Here is a 20,967-nt window from a genome sequence, read left to right on the forward strand (position 1 = left end):
AGGTATTACTAACTTAACAGAATGAAAAAATAAATGATAAATTGCTACAGCTTATGTAGACATCGCCAATATCAATATAGAAAAATAATCATCAAAGTTACCAATTTATGCAATAATAATAAGGTACAACAGTATATTTCCCTGATTCAGCATATTGCTACAGTAGAAATTTTTTTTAATGATTTATTAAAAATACTATTTTAGCTGTACAGTGTGCTAACTTAAATCATTAAATAACCCTTAAGGAGTCAGCAGCGAAAGGAAAAAAAAAAAAACAAGGAAGGGGCCAGCCCGATGGCACAAGCTGTTAAGTGTGCACGCTCCGCTGCAGCGGCCCAGGGTTCACCGGTTGGGATCCCGGGCACGCACCAACGCACCGCTTGGCAAGCCATGCTGTGGCGGCGTCCCATATAAAGTGGAGGAAGATGGGCACGGATGTTAGCCCAGGGCCAGTCTTCCTCAGCAAAAAGAGAGGAGGACTGGCAGATGTCAGCATAGGGCCGATCTCCTCACAAAAAAAAAAAAAACAAGGAAGAGCAGATAAAAGTTATTAATCTTAACATTCAGCATTGGCACTCAGGTAGAAAAAAAGCATCATAAAATTTTTAAGTAAGATTTATTTTCATGAAAATTATTTCACATTTTTATTTTAATAAAAGAATACGAGTGGATTAGGACTAGAGTCTCAAAGAACTTTTATACACCTTATGAATATTTTTCTTATTACTTTATTTATACATATTTATTTTTCAACTGCTTCTTTAGTTATGTGCCAAGCACTCTTCCAGTCTTCCTCTACAACCCTAGAGGTAGGTAGATGCTATTATTATCCTCATTTTACAGATGAGGAAACTGACGCAAAGAGATTAGGTGATTTGCCCAAGGTTGTACAACCAGAAGTCATACCATTAGCTTTCATGAAAGCAATAAGTGGTTTGCTGTCCGTTGTAAACTTCTAAGAAAAAATCAACTAATGGATCACGCCGGACCTAGATAACCCTTGCCTATATTCTCAACACTCGGTTTTTGACTAAACTCTTAACTCCTGGAAGGCTAAAAAGAACCAAAAGCATGGTCATCCAACAAATACTCCTTCATAATACTCACTGGGTTATACTCACTAGGGAATATTTCAGAGCTGAATGAATTCCACATCTCAAAATATCACTCAAGTATGTACAATCAATTAGAAACAAATGAAATGATAATCTACAACTAAAGAGTAATATCACTCCTAAAGTAGCAAAATAGTATGTTCTTTCTTTAGAAGAAGGTATTCTAAACTGATCAGTTGTTTGGAAATTTAAAAGGCAAGAAAGTTCATCTTTCATTTCTAGTCTCTGAATAAACAAGAAAAGGAAGACGAAAATTGAGTTAGCTGCATGAATGAACATCCTTTCAGTTACTTATGTTAAATTGACTGAAAAAAAATCAATTTTGTTTTCCTTTAGAAAACATTTCATATTTTCAACCATAAGCACTTTTAAAATAATGTGTTTTTTTAAAAGTTCTTTAAATGTGATTATGGTCTAAGAATATATCAGAAGTTTGGGCATTTTGTTTAGCTGTCTGTTACTGTCCCCTAAAAAAACTCTGTTTAAAAACAAAAACATAAAAACCTCAACCAAACCCATACCTGACATACCCCAAGAAACTGGTTCATGTTTATGAATTTTTTATATAGCATATAATAAAAATGAACTTTTTGTCAAAAATTCTTTACCATCTTCCTTAAGAGTCATTTAAAATAAGACCTTCTTGACTACTAATTGAAATCATTTGAACTGATTTGATACACATCAATTCATAATGGATCTGTGATATCAAATGCATGACCCTACAGCATTTCTGAGGTTTACACTTCAACTCCATGTAAAAATAACTTGCCACTTTGACATTTCAGATTCTATAGGCCTATTTATTCAATTGATTTTTAAATCACTATTTTATGTTAATATATATTATCATTTATTAATATCCTGAGCATTTCCCATATTACTATGCATTCTTAAAAAGTAGGATTTTGAATAGTATGATTTTATCGTGTTACATTAATATCAACATTTTTAACTTTTTGACTCCTTAAAAGCTTTTTTTATTATTATGGAAATTTTAAAATAAAAACAAAAATAATGATAATAGTATAATGAACCCCCATGGCCTATAACTCAGCTCAATTATCTATATTTTGCCATTTTTGTCTCCTTTATTGGCCTATCCACTTTTCTCTTTTTCTTCTTCTTATCCCCTTCGTAATATTTTAAACCAAATCCTTAACATTCTGTCATTTCACTAGTAAATACTCAAGTATGTATCTCTTACTGATAAAGTTTTTTAAATATAACAAATATTTGGTAGAATTCACCAGTGAAGCAATCTGGGCCTGCAGTATCACTGGAGGGAAGGTTTTTAACTAAAAATGCAATTTCTTTAAGAGATAGAAGACTCTAAGTGAGCTTTGGCAGTTTGTGTCTTTCAAACAAATTTTCAATTTCATCTAATTTGTTGAATCTATAGGCATAAAGATGTCCATCATCTTCCCTTATCCTTTTAATATCTGTAGAATCTGTAGTTATGTCACTCCTCTGAGTCATGATATTGGCAATTTGTGTCTTCATCTCTGTCTCTGTCTCTCTCCTTTTTTTAAATCAGTCTGAGTAGATTTATCTGTTTTATCAAAGAACCAGCTTTTGCTTTCATTAATTTTCTTGTCTTTTTGTTTTCCAGTTTCATTGATTTTCACTTTGATCTTTATTATTTCCTGTCCTCTGCTTACTTTGAGTTTAATGTGCTCTTCTTTCCCAAATTTCAAAAGGTAGAAGCTAAGGTCATTGATTTGAGACCTTTCTTTTTCTCTTGTATAGGTGTTTAGTGCTACAGATGTTACTAAGGAGTACTTTAGCAGTATCACGCTAAATCTGATGTGCTGTGTTTTCATTCTCATTCAGTTTAAAATACTTTCTCATTTCTCTTTGGATCTCTTCTTTATCCATAGGTTATTTAGGATTGGAGGCACAAGGAGATCATCCACAGATCTCTGAGATTCTCTACACAGTCCTCTCCAGTCTGGTACTCTGTCCTCTGAACTCTGGCTGCCTTGGTCTCCCTGGATTTTCTATTCTGTCTCAACTTAGACAGTCTGCTGAGTTTTGCCTGGGTTATCCCTCCCCGTGTTGCGAGCTAGAAACTCTTTCATGAGACGGAGGCAATCACAGTGCTCCTCTTGCTTGTTTCCTATATCTCAGGGATCACTGTCCTTGGTTGTCTGATATCCAGTGTCTTGAAGACCATTGTTTCATATATTTTGTCTGGGTTTTTTGGGTTGTTTCAGGGAAGAGAGTAAATCTGGTCCCTATTACTCCATCTTAGCTGGAAGAAGAAATCCAGTTTTGTTTTGTTCTTTATATATCATTATGAACTCATGATTTTTATACATTTGGTTTGTTTTAATCCATGGCAGCCATTTTCCTTTTTGATGCTCAAAGTATCCCAACTTAGACCTGTGGGAACCACTTCATGTTGGCTTTTGGGTCCTTTTGACACATTCTACTAGTCCCTTTAGTGGCAAATGATATTTAGGCACTACAGTCTAGATACTAGGGATTAATTATATATTTGCATTTGCTGAACTTGTTTTTAAAAAGTAGGAGGGAGAGCAAGAGAGAAAGACAGAAATATTTTACATTTATAAATAGGTACACTGCAGTGAAAAGAGCATGCCTGTGTTGGAGGAGATTCAGTTCTGCACTATACAAGTCACTAACATTCTCAACTGTTAAATGGAGACCTCAAAAGTTCTTATCATTGCTTCCTAAATATGGATCTCTAAGTTTCCAAGCACAGTCCAGTAAACCTGATTTTATATTTTCAAGCTGTGTGCATTCAGTCTTAGCTATTTCTGGACTCTTATTACAGAGTCATAGCAGCTTAGAAGGAAGGTCTCCAACTCCAATATTGTTTGATATTAGCAGAATTTATCTGAAGACTAAGGGTGTGTCATCAATAAATACTGCAAAGTGAAAAAGAGTCCATCCAAGACTGAGAACATCAAAGTAAAATTAAATCCAAGGGACCACAGTAATAGGATATCAATATTCTTCCATCTATTCCCAATCTTCTGTCTTCTTGCCCCTAGTTTAACAATCTAAGATGTCACAAATGCCCAATTTTCCTTCCTAACTTACTAAAGAGTTGACATTTCTTAGTTTCAGTGACAGCCCCTCATATGTCCTCCCAGGTCAATGGTTTTTAAATTCATAGATTCTTCTAGGTGCAAGAAACTCTAGAGATAGATCATCTAATCCAGGCAACCTCTTCATAGATAGGAAACTAAGGCACAGAGATTTTATGGTACTTGCCTCTGTAAACATTAGAGTCAGAGACTTAGTAAAGTGATAAGTTGAGATTTTCTAAATCATATAAAATTAAACCTATTTAGACCAATAGCTCTCAACACTCCGTATCTCACATCTTCCTAATCATTTCTTTAAAACTTATATACCGAAATGATAATATATTATTTAGAAGCTATATACCACAATGATAATAAGGATAACACCACTTTCTAGGAGCATTTATATACTTATAAACATTTTGTGAACGTAAATTACGTTTTAGTAATGTCTTAGTACGAAAATACTGTCCAAATGCAAATATTTTAACAAAAAAGCTTTTATTTCATTAAAACTTGAGTTCTATTCTTGGATTTTAAGAGATAAAACAATTAAAATAACTTTGCAAAAGCTGTGCATGTTTAAAAGGCTATCTTGCCTTTACCTCAATCCAGGAAACTAAGCAACATTACACCAGAAACCAGTCTTCTTATCAAAGCAAAGACTTTGTTGAGCAACAAAGATGATCCTCAAAACTTTGTGGACCAGCTTTGATATGAATCCAGTAGATTCTGCTGTTGACAGGCCAAACCACCAATCCTGGCCTATAATCTTCAAAGAACCTTCTCAGTAAATTGAGCCTTCCAACGCAGACATACGCTGTAGCTGCTTTTTTGTCACAGAGAATAATTCTGATCTTTCAAGTACCAGTGTATCATAATTTTTGGCCATTTCAAAATGCTCAGGGAAGCACTTACTGATCTAATAAGTCTTGTTTTGTCTTTAATGAGTACAATTTCGAGTGATCATAAAAATCCCACATACGGTCATTATAACACTTTGTTGTGCACAATCTGTTCATCCAAAGGCATTTCTACTCTACACCATAAACAGCTTTAGATGTGACTAGAAAAACATTCATCTACCAAGATGTTCAGGCCAAGGTTATAGGAAATGAATAAAAAATTATGGTTACATGTGGTCTTGGGTACACTAAGATGTTCTGATAGAGCAATAATTGAGAATAACATGCCTATCCTCTCCACTAGCTTGAGGCTCTGATCCTCAAAATACAACTAAAGCTAGTCAGTCATTGAAGACACAGGACAATCACAAGCTCTGTTTCAGATACACTAGACTAGAACAGTGATTTGATATTTTTTTCTCAAAGTTTGCTCTGATTTTCCAGCAATTTAGATATCACAGCATCTATTTAAATATAAGTAGGTAATGTTTACTTAGCACTTGCTGCGATCTGGATACCACGGCAAGCACCTTGCATATATTACTTCAATAATATAACTCGGAAAATAACTTGCCCACTTAGCTAATAAGTGGCAGAGCTGACAACAGAGCCTGAGCTGACAACAGAGCCCAGGCTCCCATCCACTGTGCCTTATTGCCTTAGTCCTAGGTAACTTATCAAGATTTGCTCTTTTCCTAGGCAGGAAAGAAACAGTTTATTTCCCACTAAACTGTAAACTTAAAGAGACCTGAAGAGACAGGTCCAAAGAGACCTGAGATTTTACCACTGTGCTGCTAACATGTACTTTTCTAATAGTAGTGAAATGAAGGAAGGTGGAATAAAAAGTTTACTCAGCTATTAAGTGGAAAAGCCAAGACTCACATCCGTGCTCCTAAGTACGATATGATACAGTTAAAATCTATGCAGTGACAAATTTCAGATAACACATAGGTAAATTTTATAGTAGCCAGTTTTCCATTACATGTGTGTAAGAATTAGCTCTTTATTTTAGAACTCTGGAATGCAACAGAGAGGACACATGAGTGAGCAATTACAAAGGAACTGGCATTTTCATTGTTGTTAAAATATGAGATTTCATATATTTGATATATAAGCCAACTCTCTGAGCTATCAGGTTAATTTTTGACATAGATTCACCTCTCTTTTCACCTTACATATTCAGCTTAATCATATGCACTGACCATATTCACTTCTTAAAAGCCAATGGCTCAGAGGACCTAATGATATGTGAGCAGTTAAAACTTTAATCAAAATACCTCCTAACGGCAATACTTTAATTTAACATTTAAATAACTCTTGTCACATATATTTTTATGTGTGACTTTAACGCATATATTTCACAGTCATTAGCAACGCAAAAGCAAAAAAGTAAGCTTCTTGTTTAAATGAGTGTCCCATTTCATAAAGGACAGGTTTGGTATTGTTGTCTTAAACTGAGTTTTAACTTTACCAAACACTAGTACACTACTATAATGGTCTGATTAGTCTTTATCCAAGTACATTACGCTAGGGCACTGATATGAATGATACTCGGAAATGCTAATGAGATGTAGCCATGATACCTACCTTGGTTAGGTGAATGACTCCTTTAGAAGTAACGGAACAACCCATGAAGCCAACATACTGAAGTTCAGGACAGTGCTCAGCAAATGCTTTCACTGACTGATCTGTCACCTAAGGAAGGAAGAGACATGAAAAAAGTTATTCAAGGCGGCATTCCAGTGAATTCAAGGATTTGGCTCCTGCAAATTCCCTCTGCCCTACCTTGCATCGTTACTATTTCCCTTTCCATTGGATCATTTGAATCACTCTACAAACATGCTGCAATATCTCTTGTAGTTTAAAAAAAAAAAAAACTCCCTTGACCCCACAACCCCTTCTATCACCCCAATTTTTTTTTACTTCTTCACAGAAACGCCTCAAATATGTTGACACTATCTACCTCCACTTCTTCATCTCTCCCTCAATATATTTTTATTGACATAATTCACATACTATAAAATTCACCCTTTCAAAGGGTACAGTTCAGTGGTTTTTAGTATATTCACAAGGTGGTGCAATCATCACCAATATCTAATTCCAGAACATGTTCATCACCCTAAAAAGAAACCCCATGTCCACTAGCAGTCACTTCCCTATTCCACCTCCTACCCCCAACAACTGACAACTTTCTGTCTTTATGGATTTAACTACTCTTGACATTTTTTATAATTGAAATTATACCAATTTGTGGTCTTTTATGACTAGCTTCTTTCGCTTAGTGTAATGTTTTCAGGGTTCATCATGTGGTAGCATGCATCAGTACTTCATTCCTTTTTATTGCTGAATAATACTCCATTGTATGGATATACCACATTGTTATGGGTTGAATTGTGTCCCCTCAAAATTCATATTTTGAAGTCCTAATCCTTAGTATCTCAGAATGTGAAATTATTTGGAAGTAGGGCCGTTGCTGATGTAAATAGTTAAGTTAGGATGAAGTTGTACTGGAGTAGATTGGGCCCCTAATCCAATAGGACTGGCATCCTTATAAAAAGGAAGAATTGGAACACAGACGTATACAGAGGGAGAACACCATGCGAAGATTAGCCACAAGCCAAGAGATGCCAAAGATTCCCAGCAAAGTCACAGAAGCTAGGAGAGGGGCCTGGAACAGATCCTTCACTTTCAGGGGGAACATGGACCTGCTGACATCTTGATCTCAGATGTCTAGCCTCCAGAACTGAGACAGATTTCTGTTGTTTAAGCCAATCAGTTTGTGGTATTTTGTTATGGCAGCCCTAGCAAACTAAAACATACATTTTCTATTCTCTCTTGATCTCTCTCTAATCAGGCTTTGTCTCCATCATTCAACAGTCACCATGTTATCGAAGTAAATCATCAAATAGATTCTCATCCCAGCCTTTCAGCAGCATCTGGCACAGTTGGTGATCTTTCTTGAAACAGTTCATTCACTTGCATCTGAGGCACCATACCTTCCTGGACTTCCTCCCTCCTTACTGATGGCTCTTAGTCACTTTGCTGAGTCTATCTCATCTCAATTTTCAGCCCATTTCTCTTTTCTGTCTAACTTCATTTCATAGGTTATCTAATCTCATCTCATGACTTTAGATACTAATTGTATATTAATGGTTCTCAGGCTCATATCTCCCGCCCAGACCTCTGCATTCTACTTCAAACATCTATATCCAAATGCCTACGCACTCACTTTGGATTTCTATAGGCATCTCAAACTTATGTAAAAACGAGAAATTGTTATATTTTGACACAAGCCTGCTCTTCCCTAGGGTTCCCCATTTCAATGAATGCCATCACCATTCACCCAGGTGTTCAATCCAAAACCTTTTCACTCAAAACACCATCCAGTCCACTAGGAAATATTGTCAGTTCTTCAGAATACATCCTAAATCTAGCTACTTCTCACCTCTGCCACCACTATCACCTTAATTCACTGTCGTTATCATCTACCTGAACTATGGAAATAGCCTTCTAACCCTGCTTCCACTCTTGTTCCTCTACTGTTTATTCTTCACATAGCATCCACAAGACCTAATTAACGTCAGTCTCTTGTTCAAAACTTTCATCACACTTACAACCAAAACTCCTTACCATGACCCATAAAGGTATAATTTGGATTACATATACCTGGATAATTTGACCCCAATCAGACCTTAACTTCTTTCATTTCTCCCATTCTTCCACCCCTCTCACTTATTCCAGCCAAAATGGTCTCAAAATCTTCGTTAAGCACGCCACATCTGTCTCTGTCTCAGAATCTTTGTATTTACTCTTCCCTCTGCTCTAAATGCATCCCCTCTAGATATTCATATAGCTTACTCCTTCACTTCATTGCTGTCTCTGCTTCAATGTCACCTCCCAAGACTCTCACTGACCACCCCAGCTAAAAAAAAAAAAAAAAAAAACACCAAGTAACTTCCCCAGTCACTCTCTGTCTTATCCTACTTTGATTTTCTTTACAACATTTATCACTGACTGATTACATTACACACTTATTCACGTATTAGCTTGTTGTCTGTCTTCCCCCATCAGAATATAAACTCCATGAAGGTAAGAACTTATCCTTTCCCCCTCCACTAAGGCAACCAACCATTCTGGTTTGCCTTGGACAGTCTCAGCCATAGCACCAAAAGACCCACAACTGGGAAAACCCCTCAATCCCAAGCCAACTGGAACAGTTGATCATTCTAACCAGGCTGATCATCCGCCCAGCCCCACTCCCATAATATCAGCACCGTAAACAGTCTCTGGCACTTAGTAGGAAGATATTTAAATAAATTAATGAATGTTTCTTCTTTGTCTCTTCCCCTACTCCATCATACTTTTTACTTCCTTTTATTTATTTTCAGACCAAGGGTATATTTGTATTTTTAATATATTGATTTTTAAAAATTACTAGTGGCTTTATTTTCTCTGTTATAGTTGGTATATGTTATTAAGTCTTTAAAAAAGGGGGAAGAGGTAGACATTTTTAAACAAGTAACTTTTAATTTTGACGCGTGTGATAGTTAATTTTATGTATCAACTTGACTACGCCATGAGGGGCCCCAACATTTGGTTAAAGATGATTCTGAGTATGTCTGTGAGGGTGTTTCTGGATGAGATTAACAATTGAAATGGTAAACTGAGTAAAGAAGATTGCCCTCCCCAATGTGTGTGGGCCTCATCCAATCTGCTGAAGGCCTGAATAGAACAAAAAGGCTGAGTAAGGGAGAATTCACTCTCTCTCTCTCACTCTGCCTGACCGTCTTTGTGCGGGAAGTCATTCTCCATCAGTCTCCTACCTTTGGAGTCAAACTCAGACTGGAACTTATACTATCAGCTCTCCTAGTTCTGAGGCCTTTGCGCTCAGACTAGAATTATACCATCAGATTTTGTATATTTCCAGATTGCCAACTGCAGATTTTGGGACTTCTCAGCCTCTATAACCCCGTGAGCAAATTCCTTACAATAATCTCTTTATACACACACACACACTCACACAGATCTCCTACCGATTCTGTTTCTCTAGAGAACCCCGACTAACGCAATACATATTAGAATCCCCTGAGGAGTTTATTAAAAACCCAGAGCCAAAAGAGGTGAGACCCAAGAATCTGTATTTTTAACAAGCCCCTGAGTGACTCTTAAGCATGGGAAAGCTTGAGGCTCCAGTGCTGCAAAGAAGTTACACTGACAGCTTTTGGCATTTCTACCTGGCCCTGCTTTAAATGAAGGGAAGAATGAAATTCCTTTTCGTCTCCCCCACCTCCAAAAATTTTCCATTTATAAAATGATCTTCTTGTAATTGTGCTAAAATTTTCTTCACTTTTCCACAAAGTTGTAGCTTACAAAACAAGGTCCAAATATTCTCTATCATAGGCTTAATTTCAGATTCACCTTCCTCACAGTCGAGACAAAATCAACAAGCTGAACACCTTTGCTAGTTTCTCAATCCTACTTTGTATCTTCCTTATCTATTCTGAACAGATATTGGAAAATAAAGATATGTGGGTAGCATTAATTCTAAAACAATCAGAAGAACATTTTCCTAAAATAATGAAACCAACAGCATCCATGATACATCTGATAAAAGATTAATTCTGCCCTCAAAAGTAAAGTATGCTTCAGCATATTAAGACTAAGGGTGCCATTGATAAATTAAAAATGGGCCTTCCTGACACTCAGCTTTCTAAAAACATTATGTTAACAAATAATATTTAAGGCACTAAAATTGCGTGAAGCTTCAATGAAAACCAATCTCTATTTTTAAAAAGGAGGTAACAGAGGTTAAATACATATGATCAGTTGGTTAAATACTCTGCCCAATCTCACTCTAACATCAAGCCTTTCCTACATCCAACTTCAAGGAGAGAGGAGGAACTCAGATAAGGATTAAGGACACAAGAAAGCTCAGGTCCAAGGGGTTAGAGTTTTCAGAGAGAAGAAAAAGGGTATTAAAAAGTTGCTTGGTGGATCTTTCTCTTTCAGCTCAACCAACCAGATAAGAGAGCTCAGAGTAGCCTCCACCAACAGAGTTCTATAAACCAAGCAAGACCCAAGTAAGTTCTTGGGGTATAGAAATACTCTTAGTAGGCTTGGGTATGTTTTAGGAGACTAATAAAAGGGCCTTGAAGATTTGGGTGGTGTTTGGCTCCATTCTCAAGGACAGAAGATCAGTTAGGAATTTGGGCTGAAGGTCTGGCAGAAACAAGCGTAGACTGCAGAAGCAGGTACTGGTGAGTGTCAGCGTCTCTGGGACACTGGAGTCTGATTCCTATTTCAAATCCCAGGTGGACCACTGACTAGCTGTGTGATTTTTGGGGAGTCATTTCATCTTTCTATACTTTGTTCCTTCTATAACATGGAGAAAATAACAGTACCTATCTCACAGTGTAAAACAGGATGGTAAATAACGCTTGTAAAATGTTGTGAACAGGGCATGGTACATTGTAACTGCTTAATACATTCTAGCTATTATTGTCATAATCATCCCAGAATCCCCTTTCTTCTGTATTCTAATTCTTAGCTTGGACTAAGGGGCTGACATGTAAGAAAATAATTCAAAAATAGTGTAGTTAAAGCATGTAAATTTACTCTGTTATTCCAAGAGGTCCTGACCATAATTTGGGGGCTCTAGATTACGGGCTAAACTGTGAGATGGGAGTGAGGGAGACACAGGTGGAAGTTTTATTATTATTATTATTATTATTATTATTCTTACCCATTATGGTAAAAAGAATTCCATTTTGTTAAGGTTTCAAACTGATAGCTATGTCAAAACTCAAAGGCTATGGAGAATTTTTCAAACAGCTTTATTGGGTTGTAATTTATATACCATGAAATTTACCCACTTTAAGGGTACAGTTCATTGAGTTTTAGTTGTGCAACCAACACCACAATCTAGTTTTAGAACACTTCCATTGCATCACCCCCAAAATTCCCTTTATCCTTTATGCACATACGCAGTCAATCACCGCTCCTACCCCTAAACAACTACGGATCTGCATTCTATCTCTATAGTTTTGTCTTTTCTAGAAATTTCATATAAGTAGAATTGTATCTTAAGTACTCTTTTGTGTCTAGCTTCTTTCACTAACATAATGTTTTTGAGGTTCATCATGCTGTTACATGTTTCAGTAGTTGGCTCATTTTATTGCTGAGTAGAATTCCATTGTATAGCTATACTGTATTTTCTTTACCTATTCATCAATCAATAAACATTTGAATTGTTTCCAGTTTGGGGCTTTGATAAATAATGCTGCCATGATCATTCACATACAAATCTTTGTATGGACATATATTTTCATTTCTCTCCAGTAAATATCTAGGAGTAGAATTGCTGAGTCAAATGATAAGTGTACAGCCAGCCCTGGGAGTCTACTGGTTAAGATTTGGCCCTCTCACTGCCGCAGGTTTGTTTCCTAGGCAAGGAACGGCACTACTCATCTGTTATACTGTGGCAGCTGTGTGTTGCTGTGATGCTGAAAGCTACATGGATAGGTTTCAGTGGAGCTTCCAGACTAAGAGAGACTAGGAAGAATGACCTGACCACCCCACTTCTGAAAAAGTGAAAACCCAATGAATAGCTGTGGAGCATTGTGATATAGCAGCAGAAGGTGAGAGGACGGCATAAAAAGATCAGGCAGGGTTCCACTCTGCAGTACACAGGGTTGTTAGGAATCAGAATCAACTTGACAGCACAAACAACAACAAATGATAAGTGTAAGTTTAATTTTTTACACATTTTTTTAAATTGAATTGTCTTATTAAGTTGTAAGAGTTCTTCACATATTCTGGATACAAGTCCTTTAGCAGATATTTGTTTCACAAATATTTTCTTCCATTCTGTGCCTTGTCTTTCATTTTCTTAATGATGATCTTAGCTCTAACATTTAGGTCTAAGGTGTTCTTGGAGTTACTTTTTGTGAATACTGTGAAGTAAGGTGAAAGGTTCATTTTTTTTCCATATGAATATCCAATTTTCCCAGCACCATTTGTTGAAAAGATTACATACTATGGAGGAATTTTAAAGCTCTAGCCTACAATGGTTTGGCTTGAAGGATCATACTTACTCATAGACTGTGGGAAAACCAGGCAATAAACAAGAATTAGTATGCAAACAGAAATGCGGCTCAGGATTTGGAAAGAAGCATCAGAAAATTAGGGGAAAATGAGATCAGCTTGCAAAGCAGATTTTGATCTTTTAGTCAAGGCTGTGATGGAGAGAAAGAGGAAGTGAAGCTCAAATTCAACAGTGTTATCTCTTCACATGGCAGAGGTAAAGAAGGACCATCTCCCTAAGATGGCATTCTAAAAGCCAAGCAACACTTTTATATCTGCATGAAAAGGATGCAGGTGCATTTAGTGTTACAATGAGGAAAAACAGAGGTGGTAAGGAATGTCTGTTGTGCCTTTAGAGTCAGGAGAACCCTGAGAAGCTTGAATAACATAAACACGCAGAACGGTTCTAGTAGAGCTTCAGTTTGTGAATCTTAAGGGAGCCTTCTCTATTTGCTAAACCTGAAGCAAATGAAAATCAGAAACACAGGGGGCAAGGCAGAAAAAGAAGAAAATGTTGGTTCTCATAAGCTCTTGAGAGCTGCAATCAATCAGAAATCTTTTGAGGGTAGCTTCTTGTGAGATCAAACATGGGGACAAGAGAGAAAACTCTTCAGGAGGTAGAAATAACAGGCTTAGAAAGTTTTAAAATAGGGGCAAACGTAATAGCCACTATGGCGGAAATGGCCACATATGACTAAAATATTCTTGGCTAGAAGAAAGAGAGCAGAAGGAGCAGTACAGGGTCACTAATTTTGCTTGGAGAGTTTATAAATGTGATTTTGGAATCACCAAATCTGGAGATTCAGTCTCTGTACACAGCTCACACTCCATCAAGGTTCAGGGGACTACTACACAAAGAGTTGAAGAGGGAGCAGATAATAAAAGACAGCTAGATAATAAAAACGGCTATATTAAGGCCTTACTGTGTGTCAAGGTAAGTCCTCTCTATACATCACTTGAGATCCTCATAACAGCCTTCAGAGGCATCATTATCCCACAGATGACTAAAATAGGCCTATTAAGAGATCAACTTCCTCAAATTAAACCACTAGCAGGCAAAGTGGGGCTTTAAACTTTGGTCTTTTAGGTTTTGAAACTCATGCTCTTTATCTTACACAAATTAGGTGTGATTCATTTCAGGGTACTAATCCCACTCAAATAGAAGAGCAAATTCAAGGCCCTCCCTTCAGCCTCAGAGAAGTAGAGAGGCAGGGATCAAGGCACAATGGGTCTACTTTTTAAAGAACTTTCTAAGAGAAGTGCTACTCTTGATTACTTTTTCCCTCTCCTATGGACAGAATGGGTGTGGTGCTAATGTTGTGAAAGTCTTGTGTATCCTGAGAACCCTCCCAAAAGAGGGAAGCATAGGAGAGGGTTGGGGTAATCTAATTCAGAGGTGTTGAAGAAGCTGGATTAATAGTAGTGAATTATAAAACCACGTAAGTAGAAACTGGTAATCCAAGAAAGCACTTCTATTTAGAAAGGATTAAAATTAAAGAAGAAAAAAGTAAGGATGGGAGAAGCTTTTACATAAATTTCAGGATTCTAAATAAAGAGATGCAATTTATTCTTAAGACAAAGTTTTCTTGGAACATGGGAGGAGAGATCTATCTTTATCAGAATAAGACTGATTCAATGAAAGGCTTTTTGTAATCTGTGCTGAAAGATTAACTTCTGAGAATGATTGCTAGCACATCTGAGGAGGAAAGGAATTTGTAGTATGAATTCTAAGAAGGTGGAGCAATCTTTGGACATTTTTATACTGCTGGCATTATAGAATTATTCTGTTTAATCCTACATGAATGTACTAAATAATATTAAAGTATTTCTTGACCTTGCTAAAAAACTTAAAAAAAAAGTTTTCCTAGATGTCACCCAAAACCTATTTCTTGACCTTGCTCAAAAAACTTAAAAAAAAAAAGTTTTCCTAGATGTCACCCAAAACCTACTAATTCAGGACCCAGAAATATATACTCTTAATAAGTTCTCTTAACGATTCTTACAGAATCAATCCAGAAGCAGTCTCATGACTAAATCTAACAACCATGGCTAACTAGACCCTAGAAATATTAGTGCTGAAGATGGCGTTGGGGTTATCTCTTTCCTATTTCTACTGCAACCATAGACCACCATGGTCCAAGCTATGTCATTCTTCTCCTGGACATTTTCAATAGCCTGCACACTGGACCTCTTTCTGCCATTGCTGACCCCACAAATCTATTCTCCATCCATCAAGCCATCAAGTGATCTTTCAAAAAGCACAAATGAGATCATGTCAGTAAGCTATTCAAAATCCTCGAATGGTACCAATTACTCTAAGCATAAAATCCAAACTCCTTCTATAACCTACAAGGCCCTGCGTGATCTGATTCCTCCCTTTCTCTTCCACCTCATTTCATCCCACCATCCCCTCTACTTGTTCACTATGTGATGGTCTCCCCATCTATCTCATTCACTCCTCTATCCCCAGTGCTTAGTACAAGGCCTGGCACACAACAGGAGCTCAAAAAATAAAAATGAATGAATAAATGAAGTACTGTCTTGATGTACGTCAATGGCTTATTGATTCGATATTGAAAAACAAATCCCTTTTAATGCCAAAAGAATTTGAGTTATCGAACTTTTTTGTTCCAAGTGACACAAAGAAGCAGTGGCTAAGAAGGAGATAAATGGCTTCATGAAGCTAAAGATAGTATTTTCAAAGAAAGAAACAGCAGCACTTGGAGTCTGGAGTGAACCGGAAAACTAATGTGAGGAAATTAACAGGGTGACTACTTAATCTCACTCAGGACCTCAGGACCAATTCAAGGCCTTCTTTCCACCTCCAAGGAAAAAGAGCAACAAGGATGAAGGGCAGTGAGTCTACTTTCTAGGGAGTCTTCCAGGAAGAATACTAACCTTTGATTACTTTTTTCATCTCTTGCAGCCAGAGTGGTCAGTGGACCTATGGGGTGCCCTCATCTTCTGAATGCAAAATAAAGCCAGCATAAAGCAATCTGCTTAGAGTAGGTTCTAACTGAGCTTTATAACCACAGGGCAAAAACATTTCCATGTGTTCCGGTTCAGTGAGATTCACCAGACTAGAAGAGCCATGTGGATTCTCGGCAGGAGTCAGTTAGAATAGAGTTTGGTTGTCTGACTGTCCCCTCTGCCATGTAGCAGGTGGTAACCATTTGAATGGGTTATTCGTTTAGGACAGCAGAGAAGTGACCTTAGTAGTGAACAGCTACCCTAGTCCACTGAAGGAGAAATATCTTTAAAAATAAACAAGGCACATTTATAGTGTGTCTAATGAAGGGCTTATTTCACTGAGGGTTTCTCAGTCTCTTAAATCCCTTTAATTCAACAAGTATTTGAATACCTACTACCTGCAAAACTCCTTATGTTAAGTCCTAATGCAATATGAAGACAAGGTGTGGTCACTGCTCTTGGGGTCTAAGAGCAGAGGCTACAAGTTGGGATATTAACAGGTCCAGCTCCCATAACTACTAGCGAGATCCCTGGGAATACTTTAGTCTTTACACTACACCCAGTTTAGTTCAGTTCACTTTCCCAAGGATTTCCTGACTACAAGAAATCCTTGTAGCAGAGGCCACAAGTTGGGATATTAACAAGTCCAGCTCCCACAACTACCAGCGAGATACCTGGGAATACTTTAGTCTTTACACTGCACCCGGTTTAGTTCAGTTCAGTTTCCCAAGGATTTCTGACTAGATCTGAAACCAAGGTTGAAGAGGTAACTAGATTATGGAGGGTTGAAAGCCAGGCAGAATGGGTATGACTTGATATTGACGGAATCTATTTTATTGGTAATATGAGAAATGTAGGGCTTAAAGGACTATAAGGTCCCCTTGAGTTCCAACATACTGCAGGCCTATGACTAAATGGAGCTATTCACTGAAGGTTCTAAGGGAAGGATGATGAAGGGAAAGTTGTACTTAAAAGCCCAGCAGGTACACACAGGATCAGCTGAAGAGATATGCTGGCTTCAGAGAGGCTGGCCAGGAGGCTATGGCTGCAGCAGAGCCCATGCCCCCTCGGCGACAGTAATATATCATACCAAGGGGTACCTCAGTTAGGCCTAGCTACCTGCCAAGTCAGTAAGCACCCACATCTATCAAGTGACAAAGAAAAAGGGAAGTACTGTGATGATAAAAATCCCAAGTGGAAAAAAATTTATTTAGATACTCAATAAATATACATTATACTTATAGGAACACAATAAAATTTCTCCATTTGTTTATTCAACTATTCAAAATCTGTGTAGTATGTACACTTAAACTTAATGCACTAGAAAGCCTTCTCCTTTGAAATAGTATTACAAAGACAAAACAAATTGACACTTGTCACATAAAAAGAAATAGCTAAACATGGAGACGAAACACTTGGTATGGATTCCCTTTATAAATCATTTCAGTAAGATCTTCATCATTGTGCTCTTCATTTAATAAAAACTTCTTATCTTTAGTAAATTTTAAAAAGAAATCTAAAAGCAGATTATTTACACAGTTTTCTTCTAAACCATGTTTAGACAACAATATTTACTAAGCACAAATTATGTGTCAAGTACTGTGCTACATACAATGATTAAGACAGACAGACTACCCTCATGGAGCTTACCATCTAGAGAGAACAGCAAATGTTAAACATTTATTACAAGTGTGATCACTATACAGTCATGCGTCACTTTAACGATGGGGCTATAGTTCTGAGAAACGCATCGTTAGGCAATTTCATTGCTGTGTGAACATGATAGAGCATACAAACCTAGATGGTATAGCCTATTACACACCTAGGGTACATGGTATTAATCTTATGGGACCACCATCATATATGCAGTCCACTGTTACCAAAATGTCATTATACGCTGCATGACTGTATTAATATGGTCATTTGCTACATATCTCATAACAATGTAGTTCACATGGAAAGAAGCCAAAAATATAACTAAAAATTATATTCAACTACTACAAATAGGATTTTCCCCAAACATTTTAAGCCAAGTCTTAATTACATGCCTGATATCACTTCAGCAGAGAGCCATAATAAATATTGCTTTTATATATCATGAGAAAAAGAAGGATTATTTAAGAATTCCTATTTACTAACACAACTGTGACTTTAAATTAGCATGATATAATTATTTCATTAAGTAAATCAGAAGCACAAAGCAGTGAAATTTAATTTTTTTAGCTTTTTATTATGAAAAATTTCAAAAATATACAAAAGTAGACAAAATAATAAAATAATACTCCATTTACCAATCATCTAGCTTCAATAATTACTAATTCACGGCCAACCTTGTTTTATCAATAGCCCCATCCACTTCTAAAACATCACATTTATCAGTAAATATTTCGGTATATCTCTAAAAGACAAGGATCTTTTAAAAATCATACCCATAATACCATTACTATTTCAGCAAACATGTTCACATGAGATTTAATATGGGAAGTGAACTACGTATAAGTTTTATGGAGATAATAATCCAACACAGTGATTTGAAAATCTCATTAAAAATTTACCACAATTTCACAAAAACTGACCCTTTGTCAACAAGGGCATTAAAATTTACAACTAATCATTTTCTAAAAATCTAAAATTCCATTAGTGTTCAATGAGAATCTGATCATACGATTGCTTATTTGACCTTCCCTGATTTTTGCTCATTCTATCTTTCTTAATGTTAGTCTGGGTTTGGAAAAGTCAGATTGGCTGATAAAAAGAGATTTATAAGTTATGCATTAAAAGTATTGTGAAAAAGAAAGACACCAGTTCAGAACTAATGGCACAGATATTTGTCCCTATTAAAAAGATCTATGATAGGTTAGGTATGACTTAACTGCTTTCCTCCACTTTGCTGACCAAGTTTCTTTGACTAATACTGCTTTAGTTTATTGAAATTCAATATTTGGATCATCTAAATGAAACAGAATAATTAAGTCTATTCTGCATCTGCTCATCCTTAATTAATGAAAGGAGTAATCTAAAAAGTAATCTACTAATGTAATAACCATAAGTGTATTTAGCAATAATATTTACAAAGCATTTTCTAGCACAGACACTACATTCATACACTCACCCAGTGAGATAAACGAGAAGGTGCAATTTCCATTTTACAAATGAAGAAACAGAGAAGTTAAAGTAACATGCCCAAGGTTACATATGAGCCCAGTGTTCTTTTGACAACATGCTCAATAATGTACTTAAAATACAAAGAATCTATTTGAGCACTAAATTTGAGATCAATTAAGTAACAAGTAAACATAATTGATAATAAAGTAGTTGTTTCATAAACATACTATTAATTTTTTGGTCATGTCACAGGAAAAAATGCTTTAATTCTCTGCAAGTAAAGTCTCTTCCATTCTGTCAAACTTTATTTCATTTCTAAACAACACCTTTAAATTAACAGATATGGTTAGTTTGAGGATTCATTTCAAAGAGCATATAAAAGAAATTCACAAGAGTATCATTGAAGGCTACATTAAATCCACCAGACAGATCAGTTACCAAAATTTGATTGTGTGGGTGTATCATGTGTTATGTAAGAACACAGGAAAAAACAGAAGTAGTATACACAGCTTGAATTCTGAGTCATCTAACTTTGAATGAAGTTTCATCACAAAGGATGAGATGAACTTAAGTCCCAGAAGGCTAACACACAAAGCAGAGTGGAAGAGCTCTCAACAGCAGAAGAGCGAGTTAGTATTTCAAAAGGCATGTGAAAATTCACAAAGCAAGGGAAAAGCCAGCCAGGATAAAGGTAATTTATTTAGACTTCCAAACTGTCTATGGTTCTTTCCTTACCCACGTCACTGGGCATTCTCTGCTTCCTTCCTCAACCTCTGCCTGAACACCTCTTCCTCTCAATGCCATGTTGTCCTCTCCCCTTTCCTGCATTTCCATCTGTCACTTTACCTCCTGTCTCTATTTCTTTTCTTTCCTTTTCCTTGTGTTTCTTCTAAATCTTTTATGCCCACTGTTACTCCATTTCTTAACTGGCTGGTCATAATATGGAATGAAAGCATTTTAAATATAATTATTGCACTAATTCCACATCAGTGATATTAAACTTATTTATCTCAAAAAGAAACGTCAGACTACATGACTCTCTATGAAATCACTGGACTCAGACTACCTGAGTTGCAATTCAGCTCCACCTCTTACTAGCTGTGTGATCTTAAGAAAGTTGTTTATTATCGAAAAAGTGTGAAAATGAGAAACAAACCTAACGGGGTTCTTGTGAGCATTCCAAGAGAATCCATGTGCTGGGCACATACCATATAAAGTGCTCAATAAAGGTTAGCCACTGCTCAATGTATATACTTCCTTTCCCCAGTTCCTTGGAACTGGCATTTTGAACATTATTGTACAAAGTTAACTTTTATTCCTGCCATTATAGTTGACAGAGTATAAATCAGCATTTAATGAAAATCTTTGTTACGATATATCTCACCTACCCACCACCAAGCCATCACAAATAGAAATGACAATACATAAACTGCTCCATTCTATATTTGCTCACCAGGCTGAAGTTATGTCTCAGGGGAGAAAAATGCAAGTTAAATGAGACTTTCAGCTGGTAAAATATCAGTAACAAGTTTAACTGTAGGGCCGGCCCCGTGGCTTAGCGGTTAAGTGCGCACGCTCCACTACTGGCAGCTGGGTTCGGATCCCGGGCGCGCACCGACGCACCGCTTCTCCAGCCATGCTGAGGCCACGTCCCACATACAGCAACTAGAAGGATGTGCAACTATGACGTACAACTATCTACTGGGGCTTTGGGGAAAAAAAAAAGGAGGAGGA

General features: G+C 36.8%; 1 protein-coding gene across 3 annotated transcripts in view; it reads right to left on the reverse strand.

Annotated features, from left to right (window-relative positions):
- FBXL17 (F-box and leucine rich repeat protein 17) overlaps positions 1 to 20,967 on the reverse strand; it is a 478,445-nt gene that overhangs the window by 314,556 nt on the left and 142,922 nt on the right. For all 3 annotated transcript variants that reach the window (XM_058538120.1, XM_058538073.1, XM_058538096.1), the window contains one exon: positions 6,664 to 6,771. In XM_058538120.1, coding sequence (XP_058394103.1) covers positions 6,664 to 6,771 — 108 coding nt within the window. The remainder of the gene's footprint in view (positions 1 to 6,663; positions 6,772 to 20,967) is intronic.

This window comes from Diceros bicornis, chromosome 1 (assembly GCF_020826845.1).
Source record: "Diceros bicornis minor isolate mBicDic1 chromosome 1, mDicBic1.mat.cur, whole genome shotgun sequence".
Classification (NCBI taxonomy): Eukaryota; Metazoa; Chordata; class Mammalia; order Perissodactyla; family Rhinocerotidae; genus Diceros; species Diceros bicornis.